The 17,287-nt window shown below is 44.2% G+C and overlaps 1 protein-coding gene across 2 annotated transcripts in view; it reads right to left on the bottom strand.

Annotated features, from left to right (window-relative positions):
* Nucleotides 1–1,194: 1,194 nt before the first annotated feature.
* The window catches only part of LOC106611946 (glutamine--fructose-6-phosphate aminotransferase [isomerizing] 2), a 33,634-nt gene continuing 17,541 nt past the window's right edge, over nucleotides 1,195–17,287 (bottom strand). The window contains exons 8-19 of one of the 2 annotated variants that reach the window (XM_014212647.3): nucleotides 16,229–16,308; nucleotides 15,245–15,322; nucleotides 12,530–12,656; nucleotides 12,278–12,441; nucleotides 11,597–11,692; nucleotides 9,701–9,798; nucleotides 9,449–9,569; nucleotides 8,113–8,385; nucleotides 6,166–6,293; nucleotides 5,763–5,930; nucleotides 5,376–5,537; nucleotides 1,195–3,695 (exon numbers count right to left, since the gene is read on the bottom strand). In XM_014212647.3, coding sequence (XP_014068122.1) covers nucleotides 3,651–3,695; nucleotides 5,376–5,537; nucleotides 5,763–5,930; nucleotides 6,166–6,293; nucleotides 8,113–8,385; nucleotides 9,449–9,569; nucleotides 9,701–9,798; nucleotides 11,597–11,692; nucleotides 12,278–12,441; nucleotides 12,530–12,656; nucleotides 15,245–15,322; nucleotides 16,229–16,308 — 1,540 coding nt within the window. In that variant the 3' untranslated portion in view covers nucleotides 1,195–3,650. The remainder of the gene's footprint in view (nucleotides 3,696–5,375; nucleotides 5,538–5,762; nucleotides 5,931–6,165; nucleotides 6,294–8,112; nucleotides 8,386–9,448; nucleotides 9,570–9,700; nucleotides 9,799–11,596; nucleotides 11,693–12,277; nucleotides 12,442–12,529; nucleotides 12,657–15,244; nucleotides 15,323–16,228; nucleotides 16,309–17,287) is intronic. The other variant, XM_014212649.3, reaches the window with a different exon arrangement.

Genomic DNA, 17,287 nt, shown 5'->3' with positions numbered 1-17,287 from the left:
TAAAATCTGATTTTAAACCTAACCATAACCCTAACCACACTGCTTACCTTATACTGATAACCCTAACCTTAAAACAATACCAAAAAGCAAAAGCAAAAAAATATAAATGATTAGGATACCTATTTAGACTTTGTGGCTGTGGTAATTAGTGACAACTGAGGCGGGGGAGGAGCGTAGAGATCTATTTACATGACTATTTTAAGTATTGTAATTCCTAATTATATGGGGTGGAGGGTAGTCTTGGTACAAAGTGAATGACGTAATCACGAGATCCTGAAAGTCTGTGACAAACTCTTGTATTGTCAAAAGAAACATTGTTTCAATTTCATATCATGTCTGAAATGTAACTATAACAGAAAGCACCAGTATTCTATGAACATATTAGGGGAAAACTTAGTAAATGAGGGACACTAAGTATATTGAAAGCAGGTGCTTCCACACTGAGTTAAATAAGCATTATTATGGCTACCAAAAGATCTCAGTGACTTTGAAACAGGGGTCTCAAAGGAGCCTAGGCGGTTTAAAGGGTGTGTGTGTGTGTGTGTGTCTCAGTCACCAGATCTCAACCAAATTGAACACCTATGGAAGATTCTGGAGCGGCAGCTGAGACAGCGTTTTCCACCACCATCAACAAAACACCAAATGATGGAATTTCTCATAGAAGAATGATCCCTCCAATAGAGTTCCAGACACTGGTAGAATCCATGCCAAGGTGCATTGAAGCTGTTCTGGTAGCTCATGGTGGCCCAACGCCCACTGTATTATCCCTTTCATACACAGATCAAAATCCCACTAATATACCAGCCTGCTTCTTTATACCATCTGTTGGTATATCTGACAGGGCAAGGGGGTCAAAAACATGGACAAATAAAACCCACCTAAAGACCTAGCCTTTAAGCAAAATACAGGTATTGGGTCTGTGTGAACGGTTCTCTATTTTCTAGCAGCTAAATTCATGAACACTTCCATTGTTTTAACACCTCCATAATTTTAACTGCAAACAGCCCCCATGGTTTAACAACACCCACCACCTCTCCCCATTTGCCAGTTACCCACTGATACTGTATGTATAAAAGGGGTATTCCTGCAAATAAGTGGTCAACAAGGGGCTGTTTGAAAGGGGTCATATAAACTTGTATTTTGTCTGTTTGAAATGGGTCATAGAGGCACAGTAAAAGGTAAAGGTAAGCACGCTTTCCATTTTCACCTAAAGTTTCCTTTATTCATTCATTAATTAATTAATAGAATATCAGGTTGCTATAAAACCTACGGTATAAAATACAATCATAGTTAAAGTAATAAATCAGCATCACTTTCTTTAATCATCATAAAATAACCTGATAAATACACCGACTGCAGTACATCTAACATGTTTTACCCTATCCAGTACATCTAACATGTTTTACCCTATCCAGTACATCTAACATGTTTTACCCTATCCAGTACATCTAACATGTTTTACCCTATCCAGTACATCTAACATGTTTTACCCTATCCAGTACATCTAACATGTTTTACCCTATCCAGTACATCTAACATGTTTTACCCTATCCAGTACATCTAACATGTTTTACCCTATCCAGTACATCTAACATGTTTTACCCTATCCAGTACATCTAACATGTTTTACCCTATCCAGTACATCTAACATGTTTTACCCTATCCAGTACATCTAACATGTTTTACCCTATACAGTACATCTAACATATTTTACCCTATACAGTACATGTAGTGAAATGGCCAAAACTACAATTCATATTATATATTGCTCCTTTTCTTCTGGATATCACTCTTCCAATGAGATGTCAAGGTAGTGCGTCATGAAAACAATAGTTATGTTAACACTGGCATTATGGGAGATGAAATACAATATAAAAGAAAGTGGGATCATACATGGGATAAAAAAGACAATGAAGTGCAGACAATCTTCAGAGAATGTGACAGATGTCCCTCACAATGCTGCATGACAGAAAATAGAATAAGATTGTGATGATGATGATGATGAGCGCCACACAACGACTCGACACAGAATAAGGATTCATGAAAGGATAGTGAATTAAATAAAGTATAATTATTATGGTGTCTTGAGAGACTAAACTGTAGCAGTATCATCCAGCCCTTTTCAACAGATTGGAGTGTAGATTAAGAGTAATCCCCTCATGAGTAAAAGATTCACTCAGAAGGATTAAAATGGACTATAAGGCACAATGAATAGAGGCTGTATACAGTACATCAAAGCAGTGTGTACATCATAACACCATAAGTGTTATGATGTACATACATTGTACATAAATAGCGCTTTCTGGAATAGTTCCTTACAATGTGCTAGCTATGGAGTACCACAGCATGAGTCATAATACCCATAAAACCTAGCGGTCAAACAAAAAAATAGCTCCAATCGTTTTCCCACCATTCATTTAGAAACACTTAAAATAAATAAAAATATACTTAAAATAAATAAGGGCTGTGTTTTGTGTAGGCTTCCCCTGGCGTTACATTTTGATAACCATGTAAATCTCTCGAGGACAAGGTGACTTTTATTAATATATTGGCCTGTATTTACCCCCCCAAATGAAATGTTAATTAGCTGCTAATGTGGCTATAAAAACAAACTACAAATACCATGATGATCTGGACGAGACTGCCGAATCAAAGCAAAGGTAAGAATCTCTGGATTAACTCTCTAATGTTAGTTAAATTTAGTAATGAATAAATTGGCAACATTTCTTTAAATTGACAATTCTGTGAACTGTCTTGTGCAATGAATTTTTTTATTGATATAATACCTATTAGTTGAGATGACATGCAGGAGCTTGCAGGGATTTGTAGTATACTTTAATGCTAATTAGCATTTTTCGAATCTGAGAGTAAATAGAGCCGAATATATTGATAAAAGTCACCTTGTCTGAGCGAGATTTACATGATTGTTAAAACATCACACCAGGGTAAGCCTACATGAAACACAGCTCTTATTTTAAGTTTTTCTAAAATCCCCAATGGGAAACATGAATGGTGGAAAAACGATTGGAACCATTTCCCTGTTTGACCACTGTGTTTTATGGATATTATGACTCTTCCACTGTGGGGCTCTATAGGCTATTCTGTATAAAGGAATGCTATGGAATAGACTACACTTCCCAAGATACAAAGTGAAGATAATAGACTGCCACAGGACAGAGAGCCCAATACACATGAAGAGAATATTATCATAAACATTCACAATGCACTTTTCACATATTGCACAGTTATAAGCACTTCAATCTACCAAGTTAATGCATTATTCCTACATTTGGTGTTTTTGGCTCAACTGTTTGTGGACAAGGCACCAATTGGGTACAAGGCACAGTGCATACAGTAGTGTATAGTCTCTTGCTTTGGAAACATTATTGGTGATAATGCTGCTGATTGGACAGATGGTCAAACACTCGTGAGATTTACACACACACACACACACACACACACACACACACACACACACACACACACACACACACACACACACACACACACACACACACACACACACACACACACACACACACACACACACACAATTGCACTTTGATGTGTAAGCCTCCACTCAGTCTTTCTCTTGAGCAGAGGCAAAGCAGTGTTATGGTCTCTACTGCCTCCTGTCTGTCTGTCTTTTATCACTCCACAGTGACAGACTTGGCCAGGTTCCTGGGACAGTCCACCTGCAACCAGAGAGAGACAGCCATTAAATCAGATCAATACTGATGAGTAAAGGAGACAAGACTATATACACATACAGCATAGGTATATGGCAGTGGAGGCTCCTCAGAAAAATAAAAATAGTGAAACATTCAAAAAAAAGTTGATTTTGAGATAAAACTATACTAAATATATTCACAACTTTTGCAATGAAGGTCTACAGTAGCCTCAACAGCACTCTGTAGGGTAACACCATGGTGTAGCCAGAGGACATCTAAAGTAGTTTCCGGCCTCCTCTGGGTACATTGACTTCAATACAAAACCTAGGAGGCTCATAGTTCTCAACCCCTTCCATAGACTTATACAGTAATTATGACAACTTCTGGAGGACGTCCTCCAACCTATCAGAGCTCTTGCATGAACTGACATGTTGTCCACCCAATCAAAGGATCAGAGAATGAATCTACTACTGAAAACATAAGCTACAGCTAGCTAGCACTGCAGTGCATAACATGTTGTCAGTAGTTCACTCAAAGAGAGGGAAAGACAATAGTCGAACAGTTTTGAACAATTTCTTTCAAAAATGAAGGTGAAGCAAGAGTGAGACAGAGAGAGCGAGAGCTAGCTATATTTCATATTTTTTTTCACTTTCACTTAGCTACCAAATGCAGCAAGCTAGTTTAGCATACTCAAACATATGTTAGCTAGCTGGCTATGGCTATCCAACATTGCATTTCTTCCAAGTCAAGGTAAGCTTTTGGTTTTATTAATTTATTGCCACCGGGGCACGCCAGTGTATCTGCTAAACTGCTTGCTGTTGACTGTACACTGTACTGCATGATTGTAGCGGGTTTACTAACGTTTTAGTTCTAGTAGCTATGTTGTCTATGACATTAGCTAACAGCTAATAATGATGTAGGCTGTGTATAGCGGTTTGCGGTTATGATATGAAGTTTTGGCTTGGAAGGGTTTTTTCGCCTGGTCACATACAGCTGATGTGTTGTGCACTGAAGTCCACAAGCGAATGTAAAAGGTGAGAGGAGAGCACGTAGATGAGAGAAGGAATTATACTACAATCACAGGTATCATGCTGTTTATATGTGGCTGCTATGAAAGTGAACTGTGTTTGCATGTGATCAGGGGTGTATTCATTCCACCGATTCTGTTGAAAAACGTTCCTTAAACGGAAGCATATGGAACAAAACGGGGTTAAACATACCTGAATTTGTCCAATAGAAACTCTCGTTTCTGTTGGACTAATGATTACACCCTAGATCAGCTAGATGCAGGCAAAATTGTTCAAGGCGGTATTGAATGTGTCAATGTCTGTCACCTTGATTATTAAACATTTTCTCGACCTGTGCACCTACGTTGTAAACTTTCATTCATAGGCTAGGTTGTAGCAACCTCATGATGGGTACAGGAAAGATTTGAGTATCATGTAGCAGCCTAAACCTATCAATGTTACATTGAGCTGGGTGACTGGAATATGAATGACAGTCATCCAGTATGCTGTAATATAAAAAAAGAATGGTCCTACCTCATCTTAAACGGCACCGACCGCCACTTGTGTATGAGTAGTTGATTTGGTGTGTACTTGTAACCGTTGATTTTGATGCTTTTGGTAATGAAATTGAAATAAAACATATTCAATACTAGGTAATTAAAGTCCATAAGGAAAGAGCAGGTAGTGGTAGACTAACGTCGTATCCCCGTAGCACGGCCAGGTGGAAGGACAGGAGCTGCAGAGGGATGACACTGAGGATGCCCTGGAGACAGTCCACCGTGTGAGGCAGCTCAATGGTCTTATACGCATTTTCAGACATCTCCTGGTCGTCTTGGCAACACAGGATAATAGGCCGCCCCTGAACGGGTAGGAGAGAAAGACAAAGCGGTTTACAGAAGTATATCAATCAATTCATTTGAATTCATTATTCAAAGCTTTTGATAGTGAGGCTGTGTGTGTGTTACTAGTTTTTACCTGTGTAATGCGCGTGAGCCAGTTAAGTCATGGGTGTGCATACGAGGTGGGTATTTAGTTGTGTCTACGTGCATTTGAATATGTGATGTGAGTGAGGAATGTGACGTACCGATCTGGCTGTGACCTGCTGCAGAGCGTTCTGACACTTGGTGTAGCAGGCGTCTTTCATGATGATCATGATGACCGGCATGTGCTTGTCAATCAGAGCCAGGGGGCCGTGCTTCAGCTCCCCAGCCAGGATGCCCTCTGAATGCATGTACGTGATTTCCTTGATTTTCTGTTTGGGAAGAATCAATCAGTGACATAACATAATCAATAGTCTATAATTCATATAGATGAACAGGCATGTGAATATAGAGTGAGATGTTTAATGATATATAAAGGAGTGAAAAATAGGAGTAAAAGGAAAACATTGCCCCTAGAAACTGATTTAACGTCAGTTTGGCAAGTTTCCTGTAATGGTTTAGGGTCAGGATTTGGGGTGGGTAAGCTGATTGTAGATCTGTCCTCACCAGTGCCCCCTCCAGACAGGTGGCGTAGTTGAAGCCTCGTCCCATGACCAGCAGAGACTTCTGCTGATATAGCTCATCTGCTATGGACTTGATCTTATTATCCAGAGTCAGAACATTCCGGATCATGTCTGAGAGAGGGAGAAGAGAGAGAGAGACAGAGAGGGCGAGGGAGAGAGAAAGGAGGAGGGAGAGAGGGAGAAGAGAGAGAGAGAGAGAGAGAGAGAGGGCGAGGGAGAGAGAAAGGAGGAGGGAGAGAGGGAGAAGAGAGAGAGAGACAGAGAGGGCGAGGGAGAGAGAAAGGAGGAGGGAGAGAGGGAGAAGAGAGAGAGAGACAGACAGGGCGAGGGAGAGAGAAAGGAGGAGGGAGAGAGGGAGAAGAGAGAGAGAGACAGACAGGGCGAGGGAGAGAGAAAGGAGGAGGGAGAGAGGGAGAAGAGAGAGAGAGACAGAGAGGGCGAGGGAGAGAGAAAGGAGGAGGGAGAGAGGGAGAAGAGAGAGAGAGACAGAGAGGGCGAGGGAGAGAGAAAGGAGGAGGGAGAGAGGGAGAAGAGAGAGAGAGACAGAGAGGGCGAGGGAGAGAGAAAGGAGGAGGGAGAGAGGGAGAAGAGAGAGAGAGACAGAGAGGGCGAGGGAGAGAGAAAGGAGGAGGGAGAGAGGGAGAAGAGAGAGAGAGACAGAGAGAGAGGGCGAGGGAGAGAGAAAGGAGGAGGGAGAGAGGGAGAAGAGAGAGAGAGACAGACAGGGCGAGGGAGAGAGAAAGGAGGAGGGAGAGAGAGAGAAGAGAGAGAGAGGGCGAGGGAGAGAGAAAGGAGGAGGGAGAGAGAGAGAAGAGAGAGAGAGAGGGCGAGGGAGAGAAAGGAGGAGGGAGAGAGGGAGAAGAGAGAGAGAGACAGAGAGGGCGAGGGAGAGAGAAAGGAGGAGGGAGAGAGGGAGAAGAGAGAGAGAGACAGACAGGGCGAGGGAGAGAGAAAGGAGGAGGGAGAGAGGGAGAAGAGAGAGAGAGACAGACAGGGCGAGGGAGAGAGAAAGGAGGAGGGAGAGAGGGAGAAGAGAGAGAGAGACAGAGAGGGCGAGGGAGAGAGAAAGGAGGAGGGAGAGAGGGAGAAGAGAGAGAGAGACAGAGAGGGCGAGGGAGAGAGAAAGGAGGAGGGAGAGAGGGAGAAGAGAGAGAGAGACAGAGAGGGCGAGGGAGAGAGAAAGGAGGAGGGAGAGAGGGAGAAGAGAGAGAGAGACAGAGAGGGCGAGGGAGAGAGAAAGGAGGAGGGAGAGAGGGAGAAGAGAGAGAGAGACAGAGAGAGAGGGCGAGGGAGAGAGAAAGGAGGAGGGAGAGAGGGAGAAGAGAGAGAGAAAGGAGGAGGGAGAGAGAGAGAAGAGAGAGAGAGGGCGAGGGAGAGAGAAAGGAGGAGGGAGAGAGAGAGAAGAGAGAGAGAGAGGGCGAGGGAGAGAAAGGAGGAGGGAGAGAGGGAGAAGAGAGAGAGAGACAGAGAGGGCGAGGGAGAGAGAAAGGAGGAGGGAGAGAGGGAGAAGAGAGAGAGAGAGACAGACAGGGCGAGGGAGAGAGAAAGGAGGAGGGAGAGAGGGAGAAGAGAGAGAGAGAGAGACAGGGCGAGGGAGAGAGAAAGGAGGAGGGAGAGAGGGAGAAGAGAGAGAGACAGAGAGGGCGAGGGAGAGAGAAAGGAGGAGGGAGAGAGGGAGAAGAGAGAGAGACAGAGAGGGCGAGGGAGAGAGAAAGGAGGAGGGAGAGAGAGAAGAGAGAGAGAGAGGGGGCGAGGGAGAGAAAAAGGAGGAGGGAGAGAGGGTTTGGTTAATTCTCATTCATCCATTTTGTAACACCTGGCAGTAATCTATTGGCTATAGTGTGTGACGGTTATAGATGCAGTTTTGTTTCACTGAGATGGTTTATAGTGTTAATGTGTCATTCTACATGGCTCTAATATAAGAACTCACCTGGGAGAATCTTGAGTCCATTGATGATCTCCAGCCTCCTCGGCTGCAGGGAGATCCTGTCCTCACTCATCATCAGACCAAACATGATGAGAGCCACAAACTGGCTGGTGTAGGCCTTGGTGCTGGCCACCCCGATCTCTGGACCGGCATTGATGTGCACCCCGCAGTCTGTGTCTCTGGAGATGGAGGAGCCCACTGTGTTGGTGACCCCCACGGTCAGAGCTCCTCTATCCTTACAGTACCTCAGAGCCATCAGAGTGTCTGCTGTCTCACCTGAGGGGGGAAAGAGGGAGATAACCAAGGCACGTCATCATTCATACCAGCAAAACACACTCGAATTCTCCCTTACTCAACAGATTACCCACAGTATCCATACCAGCCTTTTCTCTATTAGAACATCCAGTCTCCACCAGAGAGAGTTCTCTCTATTAGAACATCCAGTCTCCACCAGAGAGTTCTCTCTATTAGAACATCCAGTCTCCACCAGAGAGAGAGTTCTCTCTATTACAACATCCAGTCTCCATCAGAGAGAGAGTTCTCTCTATTACAACATCCAGTCTCCACCAGAGAGAGAGTTCTCTCTATTAGAACATCCAGTCTCCACCAGAGAGAGAGTTCTCTCTATTACAACATCCAGTCTCCACCAGAGAGAGAGTTCTCTCTATTACAACATCCAGTCTCCACCAGAGAGAGAGTTCTCTCTATTAGAACATCCAGTCTCCACCAGAGAGAGAGTTCTCTCTATTACAACATCCAGTCTCCACCAGAGAGAGTTCTCCCTATTAGAATATCTAGTCTCCACCAGAGAGTTCTCTCTATTAGAACATCCAGTCTCCACCAGAGAGAGTTCTCCCTATTAGAATATCCAGTCTCCACCAGAGAGTTCTCTCTATTAGAACATCCAGTCTCCACCAGAGAGAGAGTTCTCTCTATTACAACATCCAGTCTCCACCAGAGAGAGAGTTCTCTCTATTACAACATCCAGTCTCCACCAGAGAGAGAGTTCTCTCTATTAGAACATCCAGTCTCCACCAGAGAGAGAGTTCTCTCTATTACAACATCCAGTCTCCACCAGAGAGAGAGTTCTCTCTATTACAACATCCAGTCTCCACCAGAGAGAGAGTTCTCTCTATTAGAACATCCAGTCTCCACCAGAGAGAGATTTCTCTCTATTAGAACATCCAGTCTCCACCAGAGAGAGAGTTCTCTCTATTAGAACGTCCGGTCTCCACCAGAGAGTTCTCTCTATTAGAACATCTAGTCTCCACCAGAGAGAGTTTTATGAAACACCAGCAATACAAAAACGTATAGCAGATTAATCACTCTGAGGAATTACCTGATTGGCTGATGTAGAAGCAGACATCGTCTCTGAAGACGGGTGTGTTGCGGTCCAGGAAGTCACTAGCCAGTTCCACCATGACAGGAAGCTCTGTCAGCTCCTCCAGAATCTGTCTGGTCTGGAGAGAGAGAAACAGAGAAAGAGAGAGAGAGAGAGAAAGAGAGCGACCCTTATCATAATTACAATGGTCATCATCATCTTTTCTTTCTCCTCCTCTTCCTCAATCACACTTCTGGTTGGTTCACTTACAGCTACGGCAGCGTGGAAGCTGGTTCCACAGCCAATCATGATGAGGCGTCTGCAGCGTTTGATCTCCTTCAGGTGGTCCTTCAGCCCTCCCAGGATCACTGAGAACAAGACAGGACAGGAGTGGAGAGACCATCAGCATTCATATTTAGTCCAAGGAGGTAAGAGGGGTAACTATGAGCCTCTTTACATCACACTACGTTGACGACACAAAGTAAGTTCAGGAGAGAAACAAGCATACAGTATCAAAGTTCCAGAGTGGGATCTCTGCTACTTTTAGAGTTATGGTCCAATTTGTAAGTATTACCAACAGAGTGAATGTGAAAATGGATGCAAAATGGTCACCCTCTGCTGGTGATTTGCAGGATGTGACATGATACAAGTAAAAGGGGGACTGTGATTGGTTACATTGACAACGATGTTTGTCTATATAAAATGGGCCATAACTTTAACACAAGAAGAGATCCCACTCTGGAACGTTGATATGCCCATAGAGTATATTATGTTCAACAATATAGTGAAAAAATTTGCCAAATCATAAATTGGTATATTTTCAATATTCATGTTTCACTGAGCTGGTTTATAGTGTTAATGTGTCATTCTATATGGCACTCTACTCAACAAATTGGATGCAGTCTATCACAGTGCCATCCGTTTTGTCACCAAAGCCCCATATACTACCCACCACTGCGACCTGTATGATCTCGTTGGCTGGCCCTCGCTTCATACTCGTCGCCAAACCCACTGGCTCCAGGTCATCTACAAGTCTCTGCTAGGTAAAGCCCCACCTTATCTCAGCTCACTGGTCACCATAGCAGCACCCACCGGTAGCACGCGCCCCAGCAGGTATATCTCACTGGTCACCCCCAAAGCCAATTCTTCCTTTGGCCGCCTTTCCTTCCAGTTCTCTGCTGCCAATGACTGGAAGGAACTGCAAAAATCTCTGAAGCTGGAGACTCATATCTCGCTCACTAGCTTTAAGCACCAGCTGTCAGAACAGCTCACAGATCACTGCACCTGTACATAGCTCATCTGTAAATAGCCCATCCAATCTACCTCATCCCCATACTGTATTTATTTATTTATCTTGCTCCTTTGCACCGCAGTATCTCAACTTGCACATTCATCTTCTGCACATCCTACCATTCCAGTGTTTAATTGCTATATTGTAATTACTCTTTGCCACAATGGCCTATTTATTGCCTTACCTCTCTTATCCTACCTCATTTGCACATGCTGTATATAGATTTTTCTACTGTATTATTGACTGTATGTTTTGTTTATTCCATGTGTAACTCTGTGTTGTTGTATGTGTCGAACTGCTTTGCTTTATCTTGGCCAGGTCGCAGTTGCAAATGAGAACTTGTTCTCAACTAGCCTACCTGGTTAAATAAAGGTGAAATAAAAAATACATTTAAAAAAATGTTTATATTGTTCTATATTCATAAATGAGTGTAAAAACAAAACCATTGGAAATCAAAATACGAATCATATTACAGAGCAAGCCGTAAAGCCTCATATGACATACATGTTTTCTTTGTGGCACCTACAGATTAAAAACTATGGAGTCTTAAAGGAGGCCTGTATTAAATATGCTAACTTTGATGAATTATTACTCAATTATGCTTTAAAATACAAATGTCAAATAATCCTTCCTCCAAAGGACCCATCTATGGATTACAATTCGTGAAAATTCCCCCCCAAAAATCATAGTATTTGTTTTGTCTGGGTTTCCTGAGGAATCACGCTATACATCCATGTAGTAACTGTTAATAACCTATGCTTGCCTCCGTGAGTTGCTGTGCTAATATTGATTGAGGATACGGCACAGTACCATCGGCATTCCGGAACAACAGGGAGTGGCATCAATCAGAATATGACATCACAATGGTAAGCTACCTTTGTTGGTGTGAAAACAGATCCGGCCCCTCATGGTGTTGAAGACAGACTCTGGCTGCTCAAAGATCTCCTTTTGCATAAATGCATCAAAGTTACCTGCACAGAAAGAGAGAGAGATGAGGGACACGGAGCATGATGACTGTTTCAGTCTACAGCACACTGGTGTAAGTACTCCCTTAACGCCAGCAGGGGGAGATCTTGTTCTACTGTTCTTAGAGCTAGTGACTGCAGTAAAGTATGGTTGGCCATGGGCCTGTCTCTCTGTAAATCAGACTACATTTCTCAGGTATGACACAAGACCCTATCTTTGACCTCTGTGTGAATAGGAAGGTGTATTGGTATTGACCACTCCAGGTATATGACCTCTGTGTGAATAGGAAGGTGTATTGGTATTGACCACTCCAGGTATATGACCTCTGTGTGAATAGGAAGGTGTATTGGTATTGACCACTCCAGGTATATGACCTCTGTGTGAATAGGAATGTGTATTGGTATTGACCACTCCAGGTATTTGTTACCCTTAGGCACACAGATCTAGAATGAGGCTTTGCCTACCCTCCTCAAATCCCAACCTGGCACAAAACAGATCTTACATTACTGTGTAGGGCCTGGGACACTATATCCTACTCCTAGTAAACTCCTAGGTTGCCATGGCGACTAGCCCTATGATTAACCTCTGACCTTTCATAATCTCCTGTAGTTCCATCTGGAGGGTCTGGATGGCCCGGACTGAATCCTCCCCTGCCAGGCTGTTCAGCCTATGGAGGGACAACTTGCCCCCGACCACTGCTGCAATGTCATCATCCTCCAGGTAGATCACCTTGTTGGTGTGCTCTATGATGGCACTGGGCAGGGACAGGTGGGAGCATGAGACAAGCACACATGCATGCTGTACACACACACAAACACATACACCTAGGGCTTTCAGCTCACCTGGCGTCAGAGGCAAAGTAGTACTCCACAGCCTTGCCGTCTCCAGCTGAATTCACAGCAGTGGATTTGTCTGGCTTGTCTGGCCGGTTGTGGCTGTTTTTATCCTGGACCCCCTCCTTGAACAGACCTACAGGACAGAGGGCAGGGGTTAGGGGTCATGGTTCAGACTGGGTCAGGGTAATCAACACTTCCTGCTTTACTTGAACGTTTCACCTAAACTGTTTTAAGTATTTTGTTATTAACTAGTGACTGCTTGTGACATGCTTATAACTGCTTATACTGTATGTCATGATTATGATGGTGGTGACTGGTGTGTTTGGTGTGTTAATGGATATATTCAATCAATCCCTATCCCAGTCTGCTGTGCCCAAATGCTTCAAGAGGGCCACCATTGTTCCTGTCCCCAAGAAAGCTAAGGTAACTGAGCTAAACGACTATCGCCCTGTAGCACTCACTTCTGTCATAATGAAGTGCTTTGAGAGACTACTCAAGGATCATATCACCTCCACCGTACCTGATACCCTACACCCACTCCAATTTGCCTACCGCCCTAATAGGTCCACAGACAACGCAATCGCAATCACACTGCCCTAACCCATCTGGACAAGAGCAATACCTATGTAAGAATGATGTTCATTGACTACAGCTCAGCATTTAACACCATAGTACCCTCCAAACTCGTCATTAAGCTCGAGACCCTGGGTCTCGACTCCGCCCTGTGCAACTGGGTCCTGGACTTTCTGACGGGCCGCCCCCAGGTGGTGAGGATAGGAAACAACATCTCCACCCTGCTGATCCTCAACACTGGGGTCCCACAAGGGTGCGTTCTCAGCCCTCTCCTGTACTCCCTGCTCACCCATGACTGCATGGCCATGCATGCCTCCAACTCAATCATCAAGTTTGCAGACGACACTACAGTGGTAGGCTTGATTACCAACAATGACAAGACAGCCTACAGGGAGGAGGTGATGGCTCTAGGAGTGTGGTGTCAGGAAAATAACCTCACACTCAACATCAACAAAACAAAGGAGATGATCGTGGACTTCAGGAAACAGCAGAGGGAGCACCCCCCTATCCACATCAACAGGACAGCAGTGGAGAAGGTGGAAAATGTTAATTTCCTCGGCGTACACATCACGGACAAACTGAAATGGTCCACCCACACAGACAGCGTGGTGAAGAAGGCGCAACAGCGCCTCTTCCACCTCAGGAGGCTGAAGAAATTTGGCTTGTCATCGAAACCACTCACAAACTGCTCCACCCACAACCGCAAGGCTCTCCAGAGGGTAGTGAGGTCTGCACAATGCATCACCTGGGGCAAACCACCTGCCCTCCAGGACACCTACAGCACCCGATGTCACAGGAAGGCCAAAAAGATCATCAAGGACAACAACCACCCGAGCCACTGCCTGTTCACCCCGCTATCATCCAGAAGCCGAGGTCAGTACAGGTGTATCAAAGCTGGGACCGAGAGACTGAAAAACAGCTTCCATTGATTCGATTTGATACTTAGCCTTCAAGGTGAAGGGTTCAAGTAAAGTGCTGTAAACTAAAGATTGGGAGTGTGAACAGTGAACAATGACAAACAGAGAGGGATTTAATCAACAACCCAATGATTTAAACCAAAACAAGACAGGTGGGATTAGAGTTCATGATCGTGATTGACAGACAGAGGAAAGGAGTCAAGGGTCCTTTGACCATCAATAAACAAGCTAATCATATGTTTACATTTCTTCACCTCAGAAGATTCTGGAATCAATAACCAGGTGGATATGGAGGTTCAATTTGCAATCTGTATTGATTTGTCCATGGTATTTATGAGGTGACTCACACACAGTGACCTTTGTCCTTTGTCACAGTTACAGGAGTATTAGTCCCTAATAGCGATAAGTGACATCTCCTTGTCTCCTTGTTTCTTTCCTTCATCTGCACTTGACAGGTGAAAATACATTTCCATCCACTATGTTGCTTTCACCTATCTTGTGTTTTTAGATGAGAGGAGATGAGGGAAAGGAGCGGAGAGGAGGAAGCCACTTTATAGCATTGAGATGCAACCCATTATCCTCCTACTCTTCCTGGTTCCTTTCCCTTTCTCAGACTTTGGACTCCAGCAGGATACATTACTATTGAAGTGGAGTTTAGCTAAGTTAACAGACAGCAGGGTGAAGACAGTCCAACACATCTATGGGGTGTTCTCTAGATAACTGACACACACAGAGAGAACAGAACTGTTATTAACTGGCCAATGAGTATGTAAGGAGCAGATTTGTTATAACACGCATGTCAAGATAAATCTTTGAAATCTATCATTTGGAGAGGGCTGTCCTACTCCTTGTTTCTAGATAATAGTTACTGGATGAGGATTCAGCACCCTATTCATTAGAAAAAAGGGAGCTTTAGAGTCAGAATGTCATATTGCAATGTTATGTAATTAGCCTGACACTACTTTCCACTGAGTGTGATCATGATGTTAACCCATAGTATTGGCAGCATTTCCACAAGAAGCAAGAGTCTCATTTCTCATAACCATAATTTTTGTGATTCTGCATAATTTTTGCACAAGTAGACAATAATTTAACAGTCGAATCATTGGAGACGTGTGTCTGATTAAAGGGAATCTGATTGTTGTTAGTCATGCAACTCTTATGAGGCGGTTCAATCCAATCAGAGGTCAGAACCCACAACACCCACGAGTTTATTTGGTAGTTAGCGCACCTACGGGCTCAGCAGCCCCCTGTCGCTCTGTAAACTCTGGGGTGATTGCACAGTCCCTCAGGAAAGAGTAGTACGGTGCTACGGATAGGACAGGGTTAGTCTTAGATGATTACATGTTATCACACACAGGAGGGTTATCATTAGTCTGGACCAGACAGTAAGTACTGCTACTGTTATGGTTAGGACAGATACTGATACTGCTCACAGTAAGTACAGCTACTGTTACGGTTAGGACAGATACAGATACTGCTCACAGTAAGTACAGCTACTGTTAGGGTTAGGACAGATACAGATACTGCTCACAGTAAGTACTGCTACTGTTACGGTTAGGACAGATACAGATACTGCTCACAGTAAGTTCTGCTACTGTTACGGTTAGGACAGATACAGATACTGCTCACAGTAAGTACAGCTACTGTTACGGTTAGGACAGGTAAAGATACTGCTCACAGTAAGTACTGCTACTGTTACGGTTAGGACAGATACAGATACTGCTCACAGTAAGTACAGCTACTGTTACGGTTAGGACAGGTAAAGATACTGCTCACAGTAAGTACTGCTACTGTTACGGTTAGGACAGATACAGATACTGCTCACAGTAAGTACAGCTACTGTTACGGTTAGGACAGGTGAAGATACTGCTCACAGTAAGTACTGCTACTGTTAGGGTTAGGACACAGTCACTTAATTGATTGATTAGGTTGGTTAGTTTGTTATGCAAGGGTGTACTCCTACTGACCCGAATCATGACTTGAGTTACAGACATATAACCTCATCTATATGATGTATGCGTCAGTTCCAGTTACGCACTCGTGTCTCAAGTTAGAGATCTGTCCATGAATATTATGTAACAGAACGTGTTGAGATGCATTAACGAACACAGTCAGGTTTCTGTGAGGACAGTGGGCAGACAGAGAGGTTGGAGTACACTGAAGTGAGACCGTCAGCTGGAGAAGAGGCTTGGGAGAGAGGAACAGAGCTCACCACTGTTGTACTGGATCGGGATGTGCTCTGCGGAAAGCTCATACTTGCTCCGCACACCAATGAGAAGAGGACTTCCTCTCCTGAAGGAGAGAGAGAGAAAGGGGGGATGATAGCGGGATGGGGATGAAGGGGAAATGGAGAAGAGAGAGTGGGAAAGACAGAGGGGGTAGAAGGGGAGAAATGGTTAGATTTCTATCTTGTGTGAGAGAACACAAACGCGCACACAGTGTAATGTCTTAAAACATTTCTTGTGAGTGTAACATTTCCCACAGCAGGGGAACATGAGCTGGGATTGGTCTCCACACCTCAGCTGAACTCTTTCTCCCGAGTGTTGCCGTTGAATGACTCCCATTGTTCACTACACTATAATGAAGTACCTGGAGCACTCCTCGCTCTCTCGCTCATTTTTCTCCTCTGTGTGTCTCTCTCTGTCATACTATCTCTTACTTTTACTCTCTGCCTGTCTGTCCCCTAATTCACCTCTCCCCTCCATGTCTCTCTCGTTTTCTAGCAGGTTCCTGCTCCTTCACCTCCTCCCTCTCCCCTACAGGTGGTTGAGTCAGTTCCTGCTCATGTTTCTAGCTCATCAGCCATGCATTCTGTCTCCAGTACTCCATGTGTGCTTCTCTGATTGGCTGATGCGGGTGTGCCGGTGTGTGTGTGTGCATAACAGGTGAGGAGAGAAGGCGTGGCAAAACTAACCTGTATATACATCAAGTAGGACCTATGACAGAGTGCACTGTACACCAAGCACCTGATAAAAGTACTTAACACTCCATCATAAATATCTACATCTCAATTACACCTAGGTATGTAGCATTTTCCTGTTTGACAGCTTACACCTGGCTGGGGTAATTCCCCCCTGAGGCTCAAAGAAAACAGCAACGTTTCTCAATTACACTCTTTCCCTCTGTTTCCTGTATCCTTCTCTTCTCTGTCAGCACTGTAGGCGGGGCTGGGAGCAGGGAGCACAGAGCTGTACACTTGGCCAGAGTGACGTCAGGCTGAAAGACAGTATGCTGTGCTGTTTTTTTTCAGATTCAGAGTGTTTAATAGCCA

The sequence above is a fragment of the Salmo salar genome, chromosome 09 (assembly GCF_965601325.2).
Source record: "Salmo salar chromosome 09, fSalSal1, whole genome shotgun sequence".
Lineage (NCBI taxonomy): Eukaryota > Metazoa > Chordata > Actinopteri > Salmoniformes > Salmonidae > Salmo > Salmo salar.
This window is presented reverse-complemented; position numbering and strand designations above follow the sequence as displayed.